The 27,473-nt window shown below is 27.6% G+C and overlaps 4 protein-coding genes across 8 annotated transcripts; 2 read left to right on the top strand and 2 right to left on the bottom strand.

Moving 5' to 3' along the window:
- Positions 1-99: 99 nt before the first annotated feature.
- Positions 100-3,021, top strand: LOC112693930 (mediator of RNA polymerase II transcription subunit 16). The gene has a single exon (XM_025569204.1). It carries the CDS (start codon positions 360-362, stop codon positions 2,793-2,795), a length of 2,436 nt encoding a protein of 811 aa, XP_025424989.1. The 5' UTR covers positions 100-359; the 3' UTR covers positions 2,796-3,021.
- LOC112693950 (tigger transposable element-derived protein 1-like) lies at positions 2,868-5,189 on the bottom strand. Its single transcript, XM_025569230.1, has 2 exons — positions 3,603-5,189; positions 2,868-2,897 (listed from the first exon to the last, which is right to left on the bottom strand). The coding sequence occupies exons 1-2, from the start codon at positions 5,187-5,189 to the stop codon at positions 2,868-2,870; spliced, it is 1,617 nt and encodes a 538-aa protein (XP_025425015.1).
- Positions 5,190-5,829: 640 nt separating this feature from the next.
- Positions 5,830-7,979, bottom strand: LOC112693943 (transmembrane protein 242). Its single transcript, XM_025569222.1, has 3 exons — positions 7,850-7,979; positions 7,503-7,744; positions 5,830-6,083 (listed from the first exon to the last, which is right to left on the bottom strand). Exons 1-3 carry the CDS (start codon positions 7,923-7,925, stop codon positions 5,892-5,894), a joined length of 510 nt encoding a protein of 169 aa, XP_025425007.1. The 5' UTR covers positions 7,926-7,979; the 3' UTR covers positions 5,830-5,891.
- Positions 7,980-8,853: 874 nt separating this feature from the next.
- LOC112693956 lies at positions 8,854-27,083 on the top strand. 5 transcript variants are annotated; one of them, XM_025569244.1, is made up of 8 exons: positions 8,854-8,949; positions 13,795-14,035; positions 18,643-18,786; positions 23,965-24,155; positions 24,427-24,519; positions 24,620-24,781; positions 24,926-25,111; positions 26,820-27,083. In XM_025569244.1, exons 4-8 carry the CDS (start codon positions 23,965-23,967, stop codon positions 26,998-27,000), a joined length of 813 nt encoding a protein of 270 aa, XP_025425029.1. In that variant the 5' UTR covers positions 8,854-8,949; positions 13,795-14,035; positions 18,643-18,786; the 3' UTR covers positions 27,001-27,083. The 5 variants fall into 5 exon arrangements, with proteins under 5 accessions (XP_025425029.1, XP_025425030.1, XP_025425025.1 ...); XM_025569245.1 differs by lacking the exon at positions 18,643-18,786; XM_025569240.1 differs by lacking the exons at positions 8,854-8,949; positions 13,795-14,035 and adding an exon at positions 15,520-15,582.
- The last annotated feature ends 390 nt before the right edge of the window (positions 27,084-27,473 follow it).

A 27,473-nucleotide genomic window follows, 5' to 3' on the forward strand; every position in this document is an offset into this window, starting at 1 on the left:
CGGAGATCGTGGAAAACCGTGATAAGGAGAGCGTTTAAAAAAAAAAACAGTTCGGCAACGTTGCAAAATGTTGTTGTGTTGATAGTGAATATGTACGGTGTCGCTGTGATAATAAAAAAAAAAAAAAGAAGCATTTTGTTTACGTTCAACATATTTTTTTAACCCAAGTATTATTCGGTTTTTTGAACGTATATTCGCACAACGTATTTTGAGTGAATCATGTCGGGGTATCTAGCTTTATGATAGTCACCCGGTAATGTCAGCTTCACTGAATGTCTAGCCGGTCTCATCGTCGCGCGCTCTCACGTAAGTAACCCAAAATTTATGTTGAAGTCAACGTAAATCACCGGCCCGGGATAATGGACTTAGTATATTCGATATTTCGAAAACAAGCTTGGAAAACACAATTTCAAAATGAGCAGATGGAAGAGGACATGTGCTTTAAATGCCTGGCTAAGATCTCCGCCAACAATATTGTCGCTTGGGTAACCACATTCGATCTTGACGATCACGTCAACATCAACTGGGGATCACACGTGTACATAGCTGATCTCAACGTGCCTTGGAAGTACCACAAGATCACTTCCAATAATTGTACCGTCACCACTCTAGAATGGGACATGTATGGCTATTCGCTTTTGATTGGTGACAAAAATGGTGCTGTATCTATATGGACTTGTAGTACTGATCATAATCTCACCAATTGGGTTCAGGTAGGTTCAAAAGATTTTCGTGGTGAACCAATCATTGCTGGCACTTTTTTTCATTTGGGTAAAAAACTAATGCTTGTCAATGAAAAAGCTGATAATATCAACTATTTTGAAAAATTCAACTATGTCAGGTTCACTCCATCTTTACGCACATGGGGAGGCACTGGATTACCAGGATGTTTAATAGTATCTGCTACAGGCATGATTGGAGCTCTGTTAACTAATGACAGTGGAGAACCTATGATTTCGGCTACAAACAGTTTGGCTGTAGCTAGGTATCGTATATCTGTTGTTGATATCAGTTATCGACAAAATGGAAATTTCTTGATTGTCACATCTGATGGTCGACCAAGATCACCAATTAATTGTTATGAAGTATCAATAAAGCTAATAAATGAAAAAAGTTGTACCATTATATCACAGTGGTTGCCTAGCTTTTTTTTAACATTTAATGAAACTGTGGATAGAGTTATTTCACATGTAAAATTTTTATTACGTGAAGGTTCCGAATCTCTTGTTATTGGCAGTAATAGCAGCAATGGATGTATTATAGAAACATGGGAATTAGTCAAAAAAACTAATCCAATAAACAAAGTATTTAAAAAAGTCATAACTGAAGATCATCCAACTGTGAGTTGGATAAAAAAAAGCTCTTTCACTGTAGGAGCGCAATTAACAGCGTTAGCTACACCGAAAATGTCCATATCCTACAACCAATCTTCTAGCAGTCAATACGTGGTTGCTGCCTTTAGTAATCATCAAGTTTGTTGTTTATCTAGAGAACTAACGCAACAGTGTTTGTTTGAATTAAGTAGTTATTGTGAAGACAATATTGGAAAAATAGGCTTGCAACATAGTAGCAATATTCAATTTTCAGACTTAGACATTTCTTACCTGGGAAATGTGTTTGTTGTCTGTGACAATATGGGTAATTTATATTTGTTTCAACTACTTTCTGTAGCAGAACTGAATGGGCCTTTAACTGTTGCCTATGCTACATTACAGCTTGAATATTGTTTGGTCACTGGTTTAGATTGGTGGGATCTGGCAATATCATTAAGACCTAACATGTTGGAAGCTGTGTGCAATCGTTTTAGTGAAAATTTCCTAAAACAATCCCAGGTACTTCAACAAAAAGAGTACACTACATATTTGAGTATTCGTTCTTTTCTTTACAAAATGATGCCTGGAGCACAATCAAAACGTTCTGACCTCATGCACCTGATGACGCTTCATTCCATATCTAACGCATTTAAAAATGTGTTACGTGTCAGTGATATTATGGCTGATAGAGATCCTGTTGAAAGTTTATCAAATGTCCTGAAGGAACCTATTATAGACATAGACAAAATTTTACCTAGTCTAGGTGGTAAGGATTTTACTGTAGAACCCAGTACTCTTCAATCACTTCATCAACTTATCCAATGGGTAGCACAGCTCGCATTAAATGTTGTTTCCAGAATACCTGAACCACGTGATAATGTTGGATATAACTTGCTAAATGATTTATATGCCATTAATACAATACGAGAGCTCTTAGTCATGATACGCATTTGGGGTCTATTAAGGCCTAATTGTTTACCTGTATTTATCAAAAACATTGACAATTTAGATGTTTTATCTGTTACGTTTCGTTTACTTTCACGGTTTGTTCAACTATGTGGTGAAAATGATGAAATGTTATTTGATGAATGTTATACACTTCAAAGTCAAGTCAATATCACTCCTCTTTCATCAGTTGCTGCAGGAATTCATGAAGTTGCATCTCCTGCTCTTTATTATCAGCATTTACCATTAAAGTTAGTATTTGGTCAAGAACCAGACTGTTTGAGGTATAATACATCTTCTATAGATACAACATATAATGGTAAACAACATTCAGATTATGTGAAAGATTATGATGTCATAAGAAATGTGTATATAGGTAGATGTCCATTAACTGTGAAACAGTGCAATAGATGTGAAGGTAAAATGCAATTGGTAGGTAATTCAAGAACTGCAGCAATTCGAGTATGGGAAAATAGGTGGGCCAGAAATTGTAGATGTGGTGGTAGGTGGCGGACAGTTAAAGTAGGAAGCCAGTAAGTTTAACAATAAAAAATTATATTGTTTATATAAAATATAAAACTTGAATATTCAATAGTATCATAATTTAGTTCAATTTTTGGCAAACTTTGGTGATTGCAACTTCATAGTAATACATTTATAATCCAATATTAATTAGTACAAACTATTTAATACGGTTGGATAAAAATAATAATAAATATTTTTACTGTTTTTAACTGCAAATACAGTTGCTAAATTATTTTAATATTGACAACTTTATCATATAAATAAAATAATTTGTTTTTATAAAATATATTAAAATGTATTTTGTTAAATTTTTTTACTACACAAAGTATTTGATAACAATATGAATTAGATTTTATTCTTATTGTATCAACATCAATGAAGTTATATATTATCAAGGTAAAGAAGTTTTTTTTATACAATATTTAAGTATAAAAGATCTTCCAAATTAAATTTTGATCTCTGAAATTTTAGCTAAATATGATTAATTTAAGATTTACAGTAATCCCTCGTTATCCGCGGAGGTTAGGTTCCAGGAAAGTTGCGCGGATATCGAAACCGCGGATAACGAGACCATAAAGCAATGTAAAACGGGAAGTTAGGTTTTATTTACATACAATTTTTAATTTTTATTAGACATTTTTATTTATTTTTATTTTTATTACACAAAAAGGTTAATATGTTTTACAATTACATATTATGTATTTATTTTTTTAATATAATTTATTAATTATTTATACATACATACATAATATATTAGGAAGGATGAAAAAAATTTGTAATTGATGTTTGTTTCCTTTTGTTTTCTATGTCTTTGCGAACTTCTTCGTAAGGCACCAGCAATTCTTGGATTCCTCTTTTGAACTTTAATGCTCTTTCAGTGAGTGGATCCGTCATAAGAACTTGTTCAGTTAGTTGGTTTGCTAATGAAAAAATCTCTTTGATTGATTTAGAGGAGAAATCCGGCTTCACAGGTTCTTCTTCCTCTTCATCATCCTCCGATTGTTTTGGTTCGTTCGGGGTTTCGGTAATTTCTTCTAGATCCTCCAATGTAAGTTCCTGATCATAGTTAAACATCATTTCTTCTATGTCGTCTCTATTTACCTCATCAAAACCTTTTACGTTCCGAGCAATTTCTACGATTTGATTCACCGTGGTGTTCAGATTGTCAATTTTATCGCTTTTCAACACAACTTCTGGCCATAATTTTCGCCAACAAGCATTTATAGTCGAGGGCTGAACTTCATCCAGTGATTCTTTGATATTGACGAGACATTTAGCGATGTCATAATTTTTCCATCCTTGTGTAACTGTAAGTTCTGGATCTTCTTCTAAGTTTTTTAATAGACGTTGAAAAGTTCTTCGTACGTAATAGGCCTTAAACGCTGCAATCACCCCTTGGTCTAATGGTTGAAAAAGTGAGGTAGTGTTTGGAGGCATAAACATGACTTCAATGTCAGAATGTTGAAATTTTAATGAGGGGGGATGGCCAGGGGCATTGTCAATTAGCAATAAAGCTTTAAAAGGGAGATTTTTTAATTTTAGGTACATCTCCACTTGAGGAATAAAACAGTTTGTAAACCAATCACTAAAAATTTGTGCAGTGACCCAAGCTTTATTATTTGCTCTCCAAAACACTGGCAAGTGATTCATGTCTTTAGATTTGAAGGCTCGTGGTTTAAGTGATTTATAAACGACCATTGACTTTATCATGAAACCACAAGCATTAGCACAAAGCAATAAGGTGAGTCTGTCTTTAGCTGCCTTGAATCCCGGTGCTGTTTTTTCATTTTTTGATAAAAAAGTTCTTGATGGCATTCTTTTCCAAAAAAGACCTGTTTCGTCTGCATTGAATACCTGTTCGGGGGTGTAACCACCCTGTTCAATGACATTTTTTAACTCTATAGGAAAATTTTTAGCTGCTAAATGGTCTGCCGAGGCAGACTCGCCAACTAGTTTGACGTTGTGAAGGTTACACCGATTTTTGAATTTTTCAAACCAGCCTTTGCTTGCGAGGAACGACGAATTTTCGCTATCCCCCTTTGATGAACTTGTAAAATGTTGATGAAGTTGTTTAGCCTTTTCTCGTATAATTATAGAACTGAGAGGAACTTTTTTTTGGGTCTGGTCTTCAATCCAAATATTTAAGGCTTTTTCGGTCTTCTCTACCATAACATCACGCGTGATAAAACACGTTTTACTGGAAATAGGGGCACTTTCCATAACACTGCGTCGTATTGCCACTTCATTTTTTCTTATTTCTCGAACACTAGACTCGTTCATTTCGTACTTCCTAGCAAGTGACGCTACGGTATCACCACTTTTTATTTTATCCAAAATTTCAATTTTTTGCACAAGTGTCAAAACTTTTCTTCTCCTTTTCATTGAAATTTTAGGTTGAGAAGCCATTTAAAATGAAGTATGTATGGTACTGAATTAATTACAAATATAAATTAAATTAAATGTAGTAATATTTACATACAACCGTACACGTGTCACGCACTAATATCAACCAACAACTGAACAATTTTAAGATATAACAAATTAACCGTACATATTAAGGTATGTACATTATGTAGCTTATCTGTTATAATAGTATGGGTATAATAAAGATAAAATTTCATCGTATGTATAAATAAAATGTTATCGCCGACCCAACCGTGGATAATCGAAACCGCGGATTAAAAATCCGCGGATAACGAGGGATTACTGTAATTTGATAATGTATTTACTCTTTTAATAATATTGTTTGATAATTAAATTGTATATCATTGGGGATTATTATTTATGCTAAATTTGTGTAACTGATGTAATTTATTAAATTTGTTTATTTTAAGTTACTTAAGTGTAATATTGTTATCCTGATTTAACTTACATGATTATGTGTATTTTAGTTTATAAATAAATGAATAATAATGTTACATTATTAATGTAATAACAATAATGTAATTAAATGAATATGCTATTGTATTTACACAATTATTTGTTTAATTTTTTTTTTTTTTTTTGTTATATATTTTTGTTTGTAAATTATTGAAAGAAAAAGTCATTATTTGTTTATCCAATATGAACAATTAACTTTATTAAATGTAATATATTACAATGTTTCTATCAATTTTTGGGTATTTCATCTGTAGAACTAGTTGATTCATTAGTGATTTTTGTTTTAGATGTTTGTCCAGAATAATCTGTAGCTAAATATGTCATTAGATCAGTTAATCCTTCAAACTCTGTTCGAGATTTATGAACAGTTGGAGTAAGTCTTGGAAGCAATGAACCTATTTTCATTCTGAATTCATGCATCTGTAAAAAAAAAATTAAGGATTATTATATTTTTAAAAAGTGATAAAATACAGCAATAGAAATTTGATTAAAAAGTCATCAAAATATCTATTTAAATACTAGATGAAACCAATTAGTTTACTAAAATATTAAAGTTAGAGATGAAAATGTATTATTATCTTTTTATGTATGTTAAGTATGTTTTATGTATGTAAGATATTCATACTTGCTTGAATAAATAAAGAAAATATACTGTTAAGAGAAAAAATATTAAATAGAAAGAAATGATTATATGAAGGAATATTCTATGTTCATATTCATGTTTTCCTCTCATATGATATAGGAATAACCTTTATTGAATTGTTCTTTCATAGTATTTGCTTTGTTGTAATTTGTATCAGCCTTCATAAATCTTAATAATTTTATCATCTCCATTAAAAAGGAAAAGAAAAAAAGAATATAGCATACATGGCAGTATTACTGAAAAGTAAGAAAATAAATTTTATAATTTTTATTTTAATATTGAATACCTAAATATCCTCTAAGAAGAATTAGTGTGTAGAATTATTTATTATCATAGTAATAATTAATAGACTTAAAATAAATATAAATAACATAAAACAACGAAAATATGAAAATAATCGTACAAAAATTATATTTATAAATTAATATTTCATTTTTCTTTGATGAATAATTTACTACTATTACCATTTACAGTATTTCTTTTATATAATTTTTTAGATAAATAAAACACTAGTATGATACCATTTTCTTTTAATAGAAAAAAAACATAAATACAATCATCAAACATTTACATTTACTGTTTATCAATATCAACATATATCTATAAATATGGAATTAACCAATTATTTTATACCCTACTTTAGAGCCAGAGAAATTATAAAAATAATTAATACATCAAAAATATATTCACTTACATTTTTCTGTTTAATAATACATAAAAAAAAAAAAAAAAAACAATGGTATAAAAATGAAGGGCATAAAACACTTAAAAGTATTTTATTTGTGTATATGTTGTTATTGCCATTGATCTTATAATATACTAAAGTATATTCTAAAATTAATTTATTACATTTTCAGGCAAGATACCAATGAACATTTTGTAAAATTTAGGTTAGTAATATTTTATTAATTTACAATAAATCATAAACTTTATGTAATGGAACTAAATATGTATGAAATGGCTTTCATGACATTACTTAACATTTTTTTACATGAGGATAAATCTTAAGACTTGGTGGGTCAGAATCTCTCTTATTCGATGTTATATATATATATTATAATAAATATAAATACACCTATTATTGGTATAAATATATTTCTATAACAGAATAAATATTTAGTTTTAAAAATTTTACAAAATCATTATTGCTACTATACTAAGATTTTTTAGACAAAAATACAATAAAATATACTTACATCATTAGCACCACTCATTTTCCATACACCGTAGAAAAACAAACCACAGCCACCAAATGCATAGAAAGTTCCCCATTTTAAAGCTCTGATAGCTAGTTGCACACCAGTTTCAGCCGAGGGTGCTGGGGGGATTTGACCTTTAGAGAACATATTGGGATCTGTTTTACGAGCTGACGCCAAAGTTGACGCAAACGTGAATATGCCAGCACCAGCCGCAACACATGTTAAGAAAGCGGCTGATGCTACAACGTATATTACATCATTATTGATCACATTACATTATTAAAATTAAATTGTATTTAAATTAGGATTTGCTCATCGTTCACATAATACATTAATAATTATACCTAGAGTATCGCTCGATTTATTTTTGTTTTGTTGTGATTTAGTTGCATAATTGTCTTCTTTATTTTCATTAACCATTAAAATGTGTGTATTTAAATTCTATTAGAATATAGACTTAAATATTTTAAACTTTTAATAAAGAATTAAGAAAAATACCGGCATTTTTAAACATAATAATATAATTATTATCACTGGACAAAGTAATGATAACATATATTTAACCTATCAATCTGGTATATTAGTCAGTGTATACAAATTGAAAAAAGTTCAAGTGATATACCCCCTTCATTGGTGTTTGGTTTTCCGTTTACATTTTCAGGCTTGGGCCACACTATAGTACGAAATGCGCGCGTTATGATGAATGTGCTTATTAACGTGCGTATAGAGCGGTCGCCTGGCGCGGATCAATGGGGGGGGCATGGGAGCGATGGCCCTCCCCCAAATGTCACGAAACAAAACGGAAAAAAAAATTATAAAATTATATGTCAAGCAAAGATAAAAATTATATTTTTTCTATTGCAACTATGTATTGAAATGTTTTCAGAAACCAAAAGAAAATTAGATGTCACTCTATAATTTTTAATTTAATTTCATATTTCTTATTTTTTTATGGTTCTTAAACTAAAATTTTTCTTTACAATGTAAGTACCTACTTATTTTTTTTTAAACTTTTAGATGGTAATACTTATAATATTATAGAATGATTGAATTTTATATATTGTATTATGTTCAAACTATAAAATACCCCCACCCCATATAAATGACTCTGGATTCCCACCTATAGTTTATAAATAAATAAAATCGTTATCGTACAACATGAATTCCTAATTCCTTGTGACCTGCGTCTCACGTAGTGTATTAATGTTAAGCTGTAAAGTTGTTTATGATAAATATTAGTTTATTTTTTATTTTGCAGTTATTGTTACATGATCTTCATATTAATTACTAAGTGTAATTTAATATAGTTATTAATATTTCAATTAAAGTAGTTCAAATAAATAAATACAATTTTTTTGTTGTGCAAATGTTGTAAGCGTCAAGACATAAGGAGTGGTAGCATAGTTGGAGATGCTGGAAAATATTGAAGGGGCTCAAATACCTGGTAACAAACAGCTCTGTGGGATATAATTTTCAAATTAAAAATTTGAGGGGGAAGGGGGGCTTACCCCCTATCATTATCCCTGGATGAAAGGTCATTCAAAACAATGAATTACCCGATAAAATATTTCATTTCATCACGACACTGTGTTAAGATACCTCGGTACAACACTTGGAACCCATCAGAAAGAGAATGGAATTGCCGAATTCTAGGCGCTTTTCTTCTGAATTGGTCTCTAAAATAATTAGTCCTCCTAAATATGCAATTGATACTGGAATTTTTTCAAAAAACAATCGTTGAAATGGAAAAAAAAATGTATGTTTGGCTTTAGCTAGATAGCGCTATAAGTATATTTTTAAGAATTGGAACATCGTTTATATGATTTAAAATAACGTCCATTACTCTGGTCCCCCCAATCAAAAATGTAAGATTTTTTCATGTTTATAATTAGTACGTAATATGTACGTATTTGTAAGACCAATTTCGGAATTTGTACGGAACTCGTTCATCGATAAAAATTAATTTATTGCGGGAAGGGTTGAAATAACGGGCTGCATCCGAATTGGTTCCCGAGATTTTATGTATTATACATCCGAATTGGTTTCCGATATTTTATGCATTCTATTTTTGTAAAATACCTTCGATAATGGATTATGGCTATGGATTCTCCTGATAGTTCAGTTAATCTAATAATTTCTCCATTCATAAGTATATTTATATAAATAAAATAAGAAACACATTATGCGTAAATAATGACGATTTGAGTAGTATGGTTAAATATCTAGTTGTTACTTGTTAGTTATTTCCTGCACGTTACGTGTTATATACTTTTTTTAATATGAAATTCATGTTCAGTGAAAAAAATAAAAAACTTGTGGTGTTAGATGGTTTTAAATTTGGATATCAAAAACAGCAGGTGATATTGAACGTTGGATATGTGTAAAAAGAAAATGTAAGTCATACTTAAAAATAAATAATTTAAATTCAATTGTCGATAAAAGTATAATACATAACCACGAAAAAGACAGTGATAAAATACTTAATAGAAAAAAGTTAAGTAATAGTTCAAAAAGAAAAGCTCAAGATGTATTATATGAACGGCCAGCAAAAATTATTCGTTGTGAAATGGCTAAACCTGATATTGAAACTATAGATGCAAATGATTTAGGTAGAATTCGTAAAAATATTCATGCTAGTCGATGTAGTACAGAACCAACGTTGCCTAAAACATTGAGTCAAATTCATGAAATATTAAATAATTATGATGTAAAAACTAATCGGGGTTAAAACTTTTTAATTATTAATGATACAAAAACTAATATAATTGGATTTCTTGTAATAGTAATTTGGAAAAATTATCAACTTTTTTCAATTCATGGGGTAAAAAATAACTATTATGCTCCTCTAGTTTTCTTCATACCTCCAAATAAAACTAGTGATACATATACAAATGCTTTTCGTTTTATTCAAAATTATCTAAGCCTAGATAAAATATATGTCTATTTTGATAGAGTAATTCATGTAGCTGCCTCTGGAGTATGGCTTTTGGCTCAATTAAAAGGTTGTCGATTTCATTTGGGCCAAACTTGGGTTACAAATATACAAACACTTGAACTTTCCAAAAAATTTAAAACTAAGGGTTAGGATAGGACGATGTTAAAAAATGTTTTTTGGTTTATCCTTGTTATCACCCAAAGAAATTAATTAATGCTATACTGACGATTTAATGACAATAAAATCTATTAATGAAAAAATTGACGAATTCTTTGATTATAACAAAATATATACAACATTATATTCAATTCAAAAACAAACACACATCAAAACTGAGATGGAAAAATTAAAAAAAAATGAAATTCAATACTTAACTAATTTTTGCTATACATTTTTACCACAATAATAATAAATAAATAATAAAAAAGTCAAAATTATATAATTCAATTAATATACATAATCAAAAAATTATAAAAATATATCTTAACTTATTTTCGTGTTATAAACAAGCATACCTACATCAAAATAAGCATAAATAAATTTCATAAAAATAAAATTATCATAATACCTACTTAAAGAAACAATTTTTAACCATACCTACTAAAAATAGACAGTCCTAAGTCTGTATGAAATGGGAAGGAAAATTTAAATTACTCTGTAAAAAAATTGGGAATCAATTCGGTTATACTCTCCGTAAGGAATCGGGAACCAATTCAGATATATTCTCCGTAATAATTTGGGAACTCATTCGTATTTAGCGGAAATAACGTTATTTCAGCCCCTCCCTCCCGTAAAAATACACATTTTACAAAATTTAAAACTAATTTAGTTGTTATTGAAAATGTTTATTGTGTTAAAATATTATGTTTATTCATATTTATATAGGTACCTACATAACTTACCAAATATACATTAAATTAACTATAATAGGTATCTTTTGAAAGTTACTAATAATTATGGAGCTATCATAGTTTTTTTATAACACAAAAAATATTTAGAAAAAAAAAAAAATCAAATGTACCTACCTCTTAAATGTACAAATATTGTGCAACTATCAACTCATGAGTAACATGGCCTTAGAATTAATTTATGAAACCTAATTTCATGAGATATTTGTTTAGTTCTTATTATTTTATTTAACCATTGCCAATAGTGTAGATGAAACTTGGTTTGTTAATTTTTATTCTTCACGTTTACGAGAAAATTTTCAAGTAGATGTTTTCATACTCGTAATATCGCAAATAAAACTATACATATAATGTAGTATTTTTAAATATTTTATATCTTTTTTTGTTGAATTTTAATTTTAATAAGACCTAATAGGTACGTCTACATTTTAGGTTTTAAAAAGGTATTATTTGTTCTATATTATATAAATATTCAAGGAAATTATAAAGTATAACTGGTATTTAAACAACACAAGTTTAATAGTGTGAATACTTTAATAAAAGTTGACTGTTAAGAGATGTTAAATTATTTTTCCCAAGAAGGAATCAAAAACAGTGAATATATATTTGGATACTATGAAGTTCTATATAAAATATTCTCACGTATTAAGCAAAAAATATTAATAAAGTAATAAAATAAAATAAAAAAATTATAATTGTTAACTCACATAAATTAATATATAAATAAATAGTTTTTACATAGAAATAAATAAATAAATGCTTAGTCAGGATTATTATTTTGTATTTGTATGTTTGACGGGTATAGAATTAAAAATTCATCATCAGGTATATTATAAAATATAATAAAATCGCGACTTATAAAGTTCTACTGGTTGTACATCACAAATATAATAATACTCCAAGATAAGCATTTATTTAATTATTTATTTATATATGTATAAACTATTTATTTATGTATTAAAAATACATTAATGCTATCAAATATGATATTTTCATATTCATTATTATGATTACAATGACATTATTCATCTTAGTCAACTATTATATCTTACATGAAACAATAAATACATAATTTAGGTGTTTATGACGAAATCATAGTCATTTTTTTTTTATAAAAAAACATTGTTAATAAATAATGAATGGGAGAATACCATGTTATATATACATCCAATTAAAATTATTAACAATAAAGTTGGTCAATTACACTCTAACCACTAAATTAGATGTGCGTAAAATATTATATAATTATTCACATGCTAGAATTGTTGATTTTAATAATTTTTTATTCAAACCAGCAATACTGTGGTTTTTTTGTTGACCATACGCATACAACAATTATTAATTTGACGATAGAAAATTACTCTATTATAATATGCATTTAATAAATTGTATAACTATAATAATGCAAACATAATCATGTTCTATTAATAAAATGTTAAAGTTTTAAAACTTAAAAATGTACTCACGAATCAATATAAAATACATTTTTATAGTAGCCGAATAGTATACTTATAATTATATTTTTTTTCAACCTTCTTCCTTCCCCCAAATGGTTATTTTTGCCTTTTTTACTGGATATAAATATAATTTATTTTAACAGCAGTGACTTTTTTTTTACGTCTGTAGTCTGAGCTACGAGTATCAATAATTATGTGTTTTATGAATTATGAGTTAAAACGCTACTGGATTGTTATTTTCATGTCTTTTCAAACTAATAAAAGATATTTGTTTGCAAATATTAATTGATATTATTGTATTTTTAAAATTAAATAATAATTATTCTAATACAACATTTAAGTTTTTATTCATACTTTTGTCGTTTGAAAATGTTGAACATAAGCTTGTATCCTAAATAAAACATTCGGTTATGTTGAAGGAAATATTAAGAAGTTAGATGTAATAAAAAATTTTACGGAAACAAGTTAACGACCCTGAAAATATAGGTTAATCAGTTAAATACAATACCTCGTGTATAATGGATGTTAGGGTGAAATTAAAAAAAAAAAAAATCTTAAATACCTATCTCCTATCGGATAAGGCTATTTTTTTTAATTTTCTGAATGTAAAACATAAAGTATTTACCCAGTTGAAGCAATTCCTAAATGTTTTCATTTCACACAGATCAGCTAATAGTATTGGGAAACGTGTATCCATTAAGTGTAAGTGTAGATAAGTATTATATAATTAAATTTTGTCAACAACAATTTGTAGTTGTACGTATTTCAGTAAAATATATGTGTAATAAAAATAAAAATAAATTAATTTTGAAGTCTTAGAAATTAGTTTAATTGGTATGGATTAATTATGAAATCGTACTCCTGAAAAGTAGTTACATTAACACATTCAAATTTTTATATTATAATTATATTTAATTTGATTTGTTTCATTGATTATTAAGTGTATTTTATGTATAAACATTAATTCATAGACACAATTTTGTCTATAGGCGAGGTGAAAGTTCAAACACACTGGACGCGCTACTCTTGTCGACAGATTATCTAACATAATGATGTGTTTCTAAGGTACGTGATACAAGTGTATTATAGAACTCTTCAGGTTAGTACACACGCGGAATCTTAACGGAGGTGTTTTCGCTTGTGCTCACTTCGTCGTCTTCGAATCACGGTTGTTATTTTGTTTTGTCCGTTCCATTTTCTGGCATGTTCAATTAAAAATGAAAACCAAACGTGAGTACACACATACATATATAATTATACATATTAAGCGCGTATTCATTTTTTAGTTAAAAAAATAAAAAATAAATATAAAACAAAGTTTTTTATTTAATTTATGAATTTGGTTATGAGTTTAGTATGTGTATAAATACAAATATAAGCTGTGCGGGCTATAAATAATTGGGGAAACTTTTTTTAAAAATATTTAGCGATTTTGTTACATGGAAAACAAAACAAGCTGAAATGTATTTTGCCTTAAATTTTGGATCGATAAATTACAATAAAACGAGGTGGTCATAAATTCTGTTAGGTTGCAACAATAATATTTTAATAAAACGATACCGGCAATTTAATTCATAAAACAATGTATTTAGTATTTATATACTCTGCAGAAATATTTGTACGTATAAATTTATATTATTACTTGTCATTTTGGAATGCATTCGATTTGATATGTTCTATCGTGTGATGAATACATCATAAGTTAATAAAAAATATGGTATAATTCATGAAATTTGTATACGAGTATTAAATTTATAATTAAAATTTTAATTTATTTGAGTAAAAATTTCAAGAACAGTTATTATATTTTCATATTTTTTGTACTATAAAAGGTATTCAGTATATATACATAACTATATTTTAATCTAAATTTCAAATATCACGAGCTTATAGTATTTAAAGTTAATTTGTTATGGACCATGGTGTACTTTACCAACTAGGAATTATTAAATAGTTTTCTTTTCATTTTATGTTTCATAAATATTTGTATAGAACTCATATTTATTTTAAAATATTATTGATTTACATTATAAATAATAAATTAATACATTTTAAACTTGACTTTTCGCAAGAAGTGTAGTTGCTAAATTACAAGTATATTTGCTATTAATTATATTTTACAGTTAAATTATTATTTTTTAATTACATTTACTCATTACTGTTATTTTATTTATTTTAAAATATATAAAGTTACTATAAATAAAAATGAGTAATGAGTCATAATTGGTTAATTTATAAATTGTTATCTATTTAAAGTTAAATCAATTAAAATATTTAAAAATGTTAAATTAAATACCTCAAACCTTTATAGAAACTAAATTTGTATGATTTTGTATTGAATTTTGGTTTATTTTGATCTTCAATTATATATTTTTATATTTTTATATTTTAATACATGTACTAAATATTATTATTATGTATTAATTTATATATTTCTTTGTGGTACACCATATAGTACGAGTATTTTGAATTAATTGATTTGTATTCTTTATTTAACATCGACAAAATTATATTTGAAAATACGAGATTGGATTTTGGCGTACATACTATAAAATATTTAAGTAGTATGCACTTTGTGTATCTAGTCGATAATAGTGGAGTGTAAGTAAATGTTAAATCAGATTTTTTGTTATATTTCATATACCCGTATTCATAAATATGTAACTTCATTGTTTTATCTAGTGTATACTAAAATGTATCCTAACCAACTTGTCAATTAGTTTTATTCAATGGCGGTTTTGCAGGGGAGAGGTTTGGACCCCAGGTCACGCGTTAAGGTACTGATATATTATATTTTATATGCGGATATACGCTTATACGATTATACATAAAACTAGATATTTCAACTTTATCTCTATATTTTTGAACGTTTGTTACAGGTATTGCCTATTTGGGTATTTATATTTTTCTTGAAATTAAGACGTTTTAGAATACGTATAAGATAATGTAAAACTACCCCTCCAGAAAAAATTCAAAAAGTCACCATTGGTTTTATGTAAATGTCTTAATTTTATATTTCTGCCCATCATATGGATATTGTAATAATTTTATAACTTCTATTAGGTATGCAAAACTTTGATATATATAATATGTAAGAAGACCTACTACTAGATTTAAAAAGGATAATATTTCTTAGAGTATCTCATAGCCTTATGCCTTTGGTATTATATAAATTTATACCAAATCATAAATTATAACGGTTACAAACTGTGCACATTTTTATGGTTATTATTATTCTTAAGCAATATAATATAAAAGTCTAGTAGGTATTATTAAAAAGTATTTTTCTATGTAAGCTAAATATAAGTTTTAGTCATTAGTATTATCCTTGACACCAAAATTATAGCTATGATCATTACGATATATAAAGTTATATTGCTTATAAAATAAACGGAGCAAAATAGAGGATGTACATTTTAAACCCTTTTAATTTATAACATCTACACATTTTATTTATACACTCTAAATGTTAGGTATTGACATTTTATAGATGTCTATAAATTATTTATTTATATTAAATTAATTAGCATAGAATTTATTATGGTCATTCAAAATTGTATATTGGCATATTGCTATAATGCTAAAGTTTCATTATTTTACTACAGTGATTTTCCTAAAAATGAATTTTAACTACAATTTTCGAGCAATAATTTTATATCTGTGCAAATTACGTATGTATGTGGTAATATGTTGTACTTCACGACTAAATGTTTCTGAATTTACACTGAAATCTGTGTCATAACCATCCCTAATATCGATTTATTTCCCCTGTTCACTTAATTATTGAGTAGTCGTGGATTGAAGTTTTAAGTATAAATTTGTTAAATTTTTTGCGCTTAAATTTACATCAATAAGTGTTGAATTAATGGTTCGGGTGCACAGTCTCGTTAATATATATTCGTGCATTTAAAAATCCATCTCATAAAAGTTTATTGCTTTTGGAATGTTTATACATGGACCAGGTAACCTGGTAATATGATGTTAATAACTGAGAACATCTTCTCCATTGTCATAATTGTGTCCCGATAACAGACATCTCATAACTGATGTGACCTTCGTTGGTTTGGCACATAGTTTAAAATGTTCGTTTGCATAACATCTTAATATGTACTGCTGCAATTTTAGCTTCATCGGTATTTGCCAAAAATTGATTTATTCTATTTGTATTTTCGCCAATTCTTCAGAATGACGTTGTAAAACGTTATTTTCGCACGCGGGACCAGTTTTTTTTGAACGATATATGTATATATTACAATCATTATAACCATTTCTGTCGCATAGTATAGCACACGGATAAACAAGCTAGAGCAATATTTCCGTCGAGTAATTCTCATATACACACCGTCTTCGTATGCTGTATAGTTTCCGAAATCCATTTTGAAATCAATGACTTTTTGCTCGTATAGTTAAGTTAACACAACTGTAATATTGTCACGGAGAATGTGTTGTTCGAAGGTGGTGTTGTGGTGATAATAATATTTATTTGGTCGAAATAGTTTTCTTCGCCGTCGTTGTTACCGGGCCGAGTGAAATCCTCAAAAAACCGGATTTGCAAGAGCAAAAGTAATAATTATTTTTCGTCGCACGCGCGGATATCGGAGGTCGCGCCGAAGTGGATGCGCCGCAATTCCGGTATACACGCTGACCGTTGCCGGTTGTGGACATCTTGTATAACGCGTTTCTTACACGGGATAATCTAACCCGAGGGAAGGATCAACCGGGATCTGTGAGTAGAAATCGGGGAAATGTATTCTTCACGGGATGTCACCGTCGCGGTCGTTGGCAAATATTTGCGAGCAATGCAATTAGAACAGTGACGGAAGGAAAACGAGGAACGTCACACGGAACATGCACGATCAAGTCGTTTTATAAAATATTGGAGAGGACAAAAATGTCGGCGAACGATCAATATGATTTACGATTGTTGTCTAAAATAAAACACGTAAAAAGTCGTGCCCGAACCGGTCGAATTGAAATGTTGTTTTTATTTTAAAGAGTATTCGTTGGTTAGGTTAGGGGAGCCGATCAAACGAATCCGTCCGCACGATTTTTACGGCGACGGAACATTGAACACGATGACATTTGCTAATCGAAATAAACACTCGCGGAACAATCTAATCCATCTGTTATTCGAAATGACCTATAATAAATTACAGCAGCATACGTATATATATATATATATATATATATATATATATATTACTGCACGAGCAGTAGATCGGTGCGGAGGGGATTTTCGCGTTCACCGAATTTTATAATACGCGTATTATCGTTTCGGGCGCTCGTGAAAGAAACGTGAAAACGAACTACAACTGTTATTATTATTATTATTGTTATTGTTATCTGTTATCTGTTGTTGTTGTGTTGACGCGTGGACGTGGACGCCTTCGCACGAAGACGGTGACGACGAGAACGGTCGTGAAGACGATGGAGACGATCGACTGCGGCGGTATTCCGACGACTGACGACGGCCTTGACTCAGTAATATCATTTCGTGACCGTCGAGACGGGCAAAAGGCGAAAGTGTTGAAACGTAAAAATATAAACAAACGACGTGCCCCGTACGCGTTTTCAAGTCACACGGGACCCGTATAGCGACGTTCGCACAATGCGTACACACGACGCATATATAACGAAATATATTCACGATCACTTAGTGAATCACATCGCGTAACCCGATTCACGTGTTTCGCGTTCTTCGCTCGGGGACGATCTTATTATCGTAACGGTTCGCTGTCACAGCTCGTGGTCCATCACGTGTCTGTTCGCATTTAACCTGTTGCTAGTGTTTTTTTTTTTTTTTTTTTTTATATAATGATATTTTTCAATATTTATAGTTGAATTTTTCGCATGTCACGTTCAAAATAATTGGCGGCAAGACGTACCGGTCGGGTTTAGATTTCAATCGTAACCGGGTTTTACTGTTTTCGATTGGTTTTGATCGCGCGAAATCGATTCACATTCGAAATCAATCACTTCAGGTTCGTATATAATGTTGAATCGTATTATTTTTATTGTTTATGATAAACATTAAACAAGTAAACAGATCATATTCGTTTCGCCAAAGGGTTTTAAATATTTTCTTGGGAAAAAAAAAAAAAAACATGATTTATTGAGATATCTGATCGACGCAATCGAAGATGTTAAATTCTCAAGGTATACAAACACTAGTATTGTTATAGGTGTATAATGTAATATGAAGTCGTCGTTCCAGAAAATGATTTTATTGCGAGTACAATAAAAGTATAGATGTGTAATAAAACTGAAAAAATAACTATAGAATAAAATAGTTTAGAGCTATTGCCTTGTAAACACGAGTCATAAATTTATTTATTTTGCATAACACATATCGGCTTATTTAAGATAGAGAAGCGCTAATTATGTACTATAATTTAAACAATAATAAATTAGACGAACGAAAAATTATAACAATAAATAGGTATTAGATAAATTTAAAACTTAAAATTACAATGACATAACAACTTTTGAAATGTGACAAAACTCTATTCTAATTGTAATGGTAACTGGGTCCAGGAACTTTATCGCTCATTAAAGTGTTGTTTCAAGGCTGTTTCGATTGCCTCTGTTTTAGCTTCATGTAATTTTGGTATTCCTCCTTCAAATCTAAATAAACTAATTGATTGGACATACTTCCACAATGTGCTTAGTAGTTTGTTCGATTCTACAAGAGCATAGAGAGAATTGTTCCATTCCCAATTTATGTAGTAAGTTTATACTTCTGCCTTGCTCGGTTCTTATTCTGTTCAAGATTGACCATAACTTCCGAAGGAGATCAAAACTCGGGATTCATGTTTCTGGAATTTTTATCAAGGTAACCCCAAGGCACACCTGAGTCTTTCCATCGTGTTTTTCATTTTATCGATAAAGCTTCTACTGGAAATGTAATATTGGATGTTTCGACTTAAGCCTCTTGTGTGGGTATGTAATAATATCTTTATATAATAGTAGTTACGAATTTCTTTTAATCTTGTCCACTGTGCGTTCTGCATGCATCAGTCTTTGCATATTCAGTGGAACTACTATATTTGCCAACACCGGCAACCGTTGTACTTGGATTGTTCTTATCGTGCCTGTTATAATTCGCATCGTTTGGTTGAGCTCCGTGCCCACCTTCTTGCAGTATAAACTCCTAAACCACACTGGAGCACAGTACTCAGCTACACAGTATACCAGGACTAATATTTTATAGTGCCTAAATAATGGGTTTAAGTTCTAAAGACTTAAATTTAGAATATAGATTCCCATTTGTCTTTATTATTTCATTATTTATGTTATAAAGTTTTTATAGTTAGGTAAACTTATCGCTTGTATATTTTACAGTTTAGAAGATAGATATTTTATAAGAAATGTTATTTATTATTAGCACAAGTAGTGATTAAAAGTTTTTTTAAAATAAAATTATTATTGTAGTAATTTTATAATAGTTCTTTCACTTTGTTAATAATTCAAATAAGTTATTTTATAATAATAACTTAAGTAGTTATAACCCAATATATCAGTTTAAAACCATAAATACTTTACGAAAAATATTCATTAATACTTGTGTTATTATATTTATAACTTATAACTTATAACTTATAACTATTAACTGGAGAATGAGTAGATTCAAGCCATAAAAATACAAATATAGATTTGGTAAAAATAGTTACATTTCTTTGATTAAAAATTTATTGTTTGAGCTAAATTTACTACTAAATATCGTTGAATGTATTGAAAAAATTTCAATTAATTTTTACAGACCAACAACTACATTAAAATAAAACATGTTCATATCAGTGAAGTAGTTTTTCTGTTTTTTTATAATAAATTACTAAATAATTAGCATGATTATTTTATTTAAACTAATGTTTTTAAAATTTTTATTTCATTACATGATATATTTTTTAATATTTTTTTTTTCTGGTAAATATAATAATGAAATTATCTGCGGTATAAAGGCAAATAAAGATATTATTTTCACAAAAGATCAATTTTATAAATTAATGTGTCAAAAGAGATAGCATTTCATTGAAACTAGTACGTATATGATTCATTAGTTAAATATTGATATAAGACTTTTGAATTAGGAAAACTATCATTTTTAATCCTAAATATGGTATATTAAATAGTATGATTTGCATAACATTCAATGTAAAATAAAAAAAATATCTAAAATGAAAGACTATGTCTAGAAATTCTGAGATTAATAGGTATGCATATATTATTATTATAGCCATTAAGAGAAAAATTATGTGCTCTGATCATTATAACCATAATAGATTTCTGATAGAACATGTTGTCTAGAGGGTAATTTGAAAGAGGGTTAGGTTCAGTTTACAAATTTTCTATCAGCTTTCTTTATTACTGTAAAAAACTGATGAAAAGTTATAAAAAACAGTAACACGCTCGTTTTCAAGAAAATATAATTTTTTTTTTCGTAACTCAAAAAATAACAATAATTTGCTACATTTTTATAACATAAAAGCATATAATTTTCAGTTTTTATAATAATATTTTTGTAATGATCACATAAAAATGTATCGAATGTTAAATTATACGACCTTCTGTTTTGATAATATCAAGTTTTCAGAGTGCAAATGCAATGAAGTCCGAAATAATTAAATACAAGGTCTAAAAATTAATTTTTTTAAAAAAAAAAAGTAATTATATGTTTATTCAATGTATCTTAATAATAATGAATACATTATATATGTATACATACACTTATTTGTGTAAAGGAACTTTAGATTTTCAAAGTTGTGTATGGTCACTAGAATTGTAATTTAATAACTTATAATATTGAATGACTTATGAAGAATTATGAATTAAAACAATAAAAAACCTTTTTGCATTTGTTCAAAGAAATGATTACATTTTTACTATTTAATTATGATATAAATAAAATATAAACATAAGATTACTGTTTTGTGTTACATGAAATAACATATGATACCAAGATACCAAGGTAATTACATTAAAATAATTCGACCACGTAGAAAATAAATACATTACCATAAAAATATTAATGTTTTATTTATGACCTGAGGTCATTTGATTTTACAAGATTTAATTTTTAATTTCAGATTGCAGTATGCCTCGGAAAAATAATAATTAACTTTTACATTTTACAATAATAATAGATAATTTATTTTGATCATCTACAACAATAAATACTATTTTTTAATATTAATTTTTCATTATATTCAGCAATACTAATATAATGACAGGTAAATAAAACAAATAAACACTTTTTAAGAAAATCCGTTTATAACGAATTTATTTTACCCTGTCAAGATGGGTATTCTGTATTTAATCTATGCACCTATTTTCAATTAATACAATTTCTGGATATATTGAAGAATATAAACTCAAATTTTTTTTTTTTTTTTAGATAAACGAGTAAAAAAATCTTTAACTTTCCCAGTCTTACATGATTCATTTTTAAATTAACATAAAACATTTCTAGCTCTGCAATTTATGTGATTAAATTTACTAAACATTTGATTATTTGTATATATTTGAATACATATCATTCACTTATTTTTTGAATATATTTTTTATTCTATAAAGTAATATATTAACATAAAATATGTATATAATTATCAATATTGTTCGTGGATCTTCTAATTGTTGAATAATTCATACATTAAGATGGTCTCTTTTATATGTTTACCCTCAGATATTGTTATACTGGATCAAATATTAAAAGAAAGTTGGTTTAATAGGAGGGGCTAATTTAAATAGTATTACTACATTTTAGCATGTATTTTGTCGTTAATTATTTAAACACAATTAGAAAGTTAGTAAATAAAAAAAAAAAAAAAACCTACCAATACCCTTGAAGTATTTAAATTTGATAAAATAATAGTGCAGAGAAAGTATAATATATCAATATATAATTATAATTCATTTTAAAATCATTAATTATCATTAATTATGTATAATTTTCTATTTTGGTGTTGATTAATATTATTTTAATATGTTAGTACAAGTGTAAATAATTTTAAATTTTTATTGAATTAAAAGAATAATTATTTTTTAGATACTATTTTGGTAGCTTTTCTAGTGTCAATATTGATATATTCATCTAAGTTTTATTTAAGTTTATATAATTAATCGCAAATGAGAAAACATGGATAAATTTCCAAAATTGATAAAATAAAGATTCATAAATGAAGTTAGAATTTTTTTTTGGTATAATGAAAATGTATATAATTTTAGTTTAACACTAATTTGAGAAAATGTTTGAACTTACGTAATTTAAGACAAAAAGTTTTTTTCCGGTTAAGTTTGATTGAAAGTGTTGAAACACGAAAGAAAATTGTACACAAAGACTTACTTAAAACCTTACGAAAATATCATGAAAAATATTTTTATAATTTCATCATAGTATTGGGACTATTTATTCTTATTATTTTATAATTTTATCTAATTATTAAGTTTAACAAAACACAAGTTATAAAAATTCGTAATTTTTGATGGGGTTTTTTTAGTCATTCAATTATTGTAAAATGTTCTTTTCCGTATTAATATAAATAGTTTAATAATTAGTTCTTACAGAAAACTAACTTATGAAAATAAAGTATCTATATTTGTTATAAACACATTACCTTAAAGTTTTCACTCGCGCTTATATAATACATTTTTGTAATAGTTATATTAAAGGTTAACAATGAAAAAAATCAAATAATTTTTAATATTATTTATGCTTTATAGTGAATATCTATGCATATTGATACATATATATAAAATTAGTATACTGAAAATTATTATAATATTATCATTGATTTTATGTATGGTTTGATATTTATTTTAATTTTTTTTAATTAAAAAAAAATATAAATATTTAAAATTAATTATGTATTTTATGATACTCCAATATTAGAAATGAAAAAACCCAAATCGAAATTACGCGTTTTTGGATGCGTAACTAATCAATAAAAAATAATCCTATAACCTGTTAATCACTTTTGGGCTTTTAGAATACCTTTGTTTGTTCTACTAATATTGATTCTTGAACGTGCTATTAAATATTGTTTTAATTCCATTTTTTTTTTTTTTTTTTTTACCTTTCCAAACGTTTATTTTCGATTATATAATATTGTGGTATACAGAAATGATATATTCAACAATGTACAATAACTCTCAATTGTTTGCAGATGGTTAGCGAGTGGTGGGCGCTGGTGTTGATGTTGTCTGTAGCCTACGGACACGCGCCTTGTCAACATTCATACGGCGGGTGTAGATCCAATGAGCCCTTCGTGCCCGCGCCCGTCGGCCAAGTCCCCAGGTGCGTTCAGAATTATCATGATGACGTCACATTTTGTGAAACTATCGACAGATATCCAGAGTAAGCGTTGCCAAAAACATGTATACGTATATTCGATATTGAATGCAAGGATAGTAAAACATTTAATAATATTGCTTAAATATTGCAGTGTCTAAGATCTCGTATAATATTAAAAAAAACAATTAAAATGTTAATGATTAACAATAACACTTAAACGCTTCCTTTGTTACACAAAAGATTTTGTTGTTTAATTGAAAATTTTTTAATAAATATATAATAGGCATAAAATATATTTATATTTTATACGGAAAACTAAAATATTTTGTTGCAGACGATTGATAACTTACCTGGTCACGAAAGCGGATAAAAACTTTAAAACTTTTTTCAACGAAGAAAAACTTGTCGACAGACCTTACCACCAAAAGTAACTATGGATCGATGTAACTTTGTAACAACTAATAAAATAAAGTTTTAAAATATACAACGTGTTTCAATTTTGAACATTTGATGTTTGATTTCTGCAGTCAAAATATAAATAATAATCATGAAGCATATGGAAATTACTACGATTACCAAAATGATACTCAAAATGAATTTGCTGGGTACCCGGATAGGACATACGTTCTACCACAAATATCCCTCACTGAATCTCCACCTATAGAGAAAAATCGACCACTTATACCCAAGTAAAGCATTGATATACGATTCATTAGGAAACGAAAAAACAGTTTACTATTTAGTCGCGCAGAAAATATTATTTATTTAGTTTTTATAAATATTTTTATAATAAAATACAGTTATTAAGTAACGGATTGATTGCATTTTTTAAGCACCAATCATGGAGGTGGTTATAACAGAAAAAAAAGGCAAGAGGATATTCAATTATGCCAAGTTAAAATCAATAATATATTTCCTAAAGCAGCTTTAAACACCCAAGGTGAATGGAAATACGTAGCTAATATGGTACGGACAGAATCTGATATGTATACACAATCCATTAGATCCGAAATTTGTGCGTAAGTAAAATATTTGTAAATTATTTTGAAACTGTACTATTAGTATGCAACCGTTAAGATCCATACTCAAATGTATTATTGCTTGCCTATTAACAACGCCGTTTAAATATTTTCAACAATTGTAATACATCCAACATTATTTACTATTATTGAAAACTTAATTTAATCAACCTAATAATCTATTAGAAGTATTTAATAAAATGTAATGGAAATTATAAAATTTAAATGGCATACTCTATGTATAATTTAATAAATTATAATATATAATAATATAATTTATGAGTGGTATCTATCATGATAGATATTATAAAATAATTATATTATATAATAATTATGAATAATTGTATTTGGAATAAACTGAAATGCTTAACCTCGCTAAAATACAGTAAAATATGCCTTAAGCAGTAACACTGATTTTTTTTTTTTTTATGAAAATCTACTACATTAATTATTTAGATACATTCTGAATGAAGTCTGAGAAAAATAAGTACGAATTTAAAATGTAATAAGTAATAATAATTAATATAATACAGTCATCACATAAAGGTTTATATAGGCACTAAATTATAAATAAAAAATAGTATTACAGTAAGTCATAAAAGTTTTGTTCGTTTTAATAAAACTACAAAATCTTCCCTGGAGATATAATACTGTGATGTTTTATATGAACATTTCTGTAAAATTGTACTTCTTAGATCATAAACAGGATATAATTATACTAATATGGTAATATAGTAATAAGTATAAGAAAACCAATGTTAAAAGTAAATAATATGTAAAATTGTAAACTAATTAAGTTTAATAAGGTCTTAGTTTTAAAGAAACTATCAATATTTAACCGTACTAAAAAAACAGGGAAAATTATATTTTTAATTTGTTCACCTGTAAAACGTAAAACTTAAAAATAATTGTTTGGTACTTTTATATAGGATTCCCTCACTATTAAATATGCTCCATCATTTTTTTATAATTATGGAAATGATCTTCGTTTATAGAGTAACTAACGTCGATGGAGCTAAAACGAATGAATAATATTATTATGAGTTAACATATAATAATAACAAGTGAAGTGATTTTAATTTTACGGCAAAGTTATTAATTTTTCTATTTAGTTTAATATTTAAAACTGTTTATTCAAGATAAGTCTTAACTTAATAGTTTTTAAAAGTATTGAAATCAAAAAACTAAGATGACACCTATAATTTAAATAGGGATTTATTGATACCTAATATTAAATCTAGGTAAAGCTAATTTAAGTAACGCTGCTTAATGAGTATTTTCGAAAATCATAGGTATATACAAAAGCAGTAAAAAGCAAAAATAAATGTTTTAATCATTATTATGTTTCAAAAATATCACTGAACAATTGTTTGTTTTTATATAACTGAGGTAGACATTTTTAAATGATTCAGCAGTTAATAATAAATATGATCAATACAAATATAACTGTCTTATTTTGGATTGTAAATTATAACTTACATGTATGGGTGGTAAAGGTCATAGAAAGAGAATGACTGTAATAAACCATGTAGGTAGTAGCATTGATTATAAATATTAGTATAGTATTTATAATCAATGGTAGTAGGTAAACGCCGTCGTTTTTTTTATGATAATATAATCAGTGAATGTTACTTTTATTTGACTGTAATCACCACAATTTGAATAGTATCTGAATAATTGGTATAATGTTAAAATGTATTGTTTTTAGTGAAGCAGATCAGCCGTGCAACGGAATCTGCGAAACACCGCTTGGTTTCAGCACGTCGTGTAAACAGAAATTCGTTCAAAAACGGTTGGTAGCATTGCAAGGGACCGGAGATAATTTGTACGTGGACGTTTTTTGGTTTCCACATTGCTGCTCCTGTACCATAGCCAGAGTAGAACTATAGTGATGATATATATGTAATCCTACTATTTTTTACGTTTTTGCAACTGGTATTTTCCTCCTAGAAAAAAAAATTCTGTTTAAAAATATAATACCCTCTATTGTGTTAGACAAACCATTATTATACACGTATTTAATATAATATATTTAAGTCCACTGTGTCGAGAGTTAACATGTTTATCATAATTCATAATAGTATATAATATTATATTAAGCATTCGATATTTAACTGTACAGTCACGGAGTATTCAAATGATGTTATAATATTTACTCATTGTTATTTCAACCGTAATTAAACATTTTATGTATTATTTACGACTTGTATTTTTTTCAAACAGTTATTTTTAATGTTTCATTTTGTAATTTATAACACGATATTACAAATATTTTTTAGTGCTTTTAACGTTGATGATTATGTAAAAATTATATTTTAGAAGTATACAATTATTAGATTTTAAATAAACGTTTTAAACGTTC

This window comes from Sipha flava, unplaced genomic scaffold, assembly GCF_003268045.1.
Source record: "Sipha flava isolate LNK unplaced genomic scaffold, YSA_version1 120_pilon_pilon, whole genome shotgun sequence".
Classification (NCBI taxonomy): domain Eukaryota; kingdom Metazoa; phylum Arthropoda; class Insecta; order Hemiptera; family Aphididae; genus Sipha; species Sipha flava.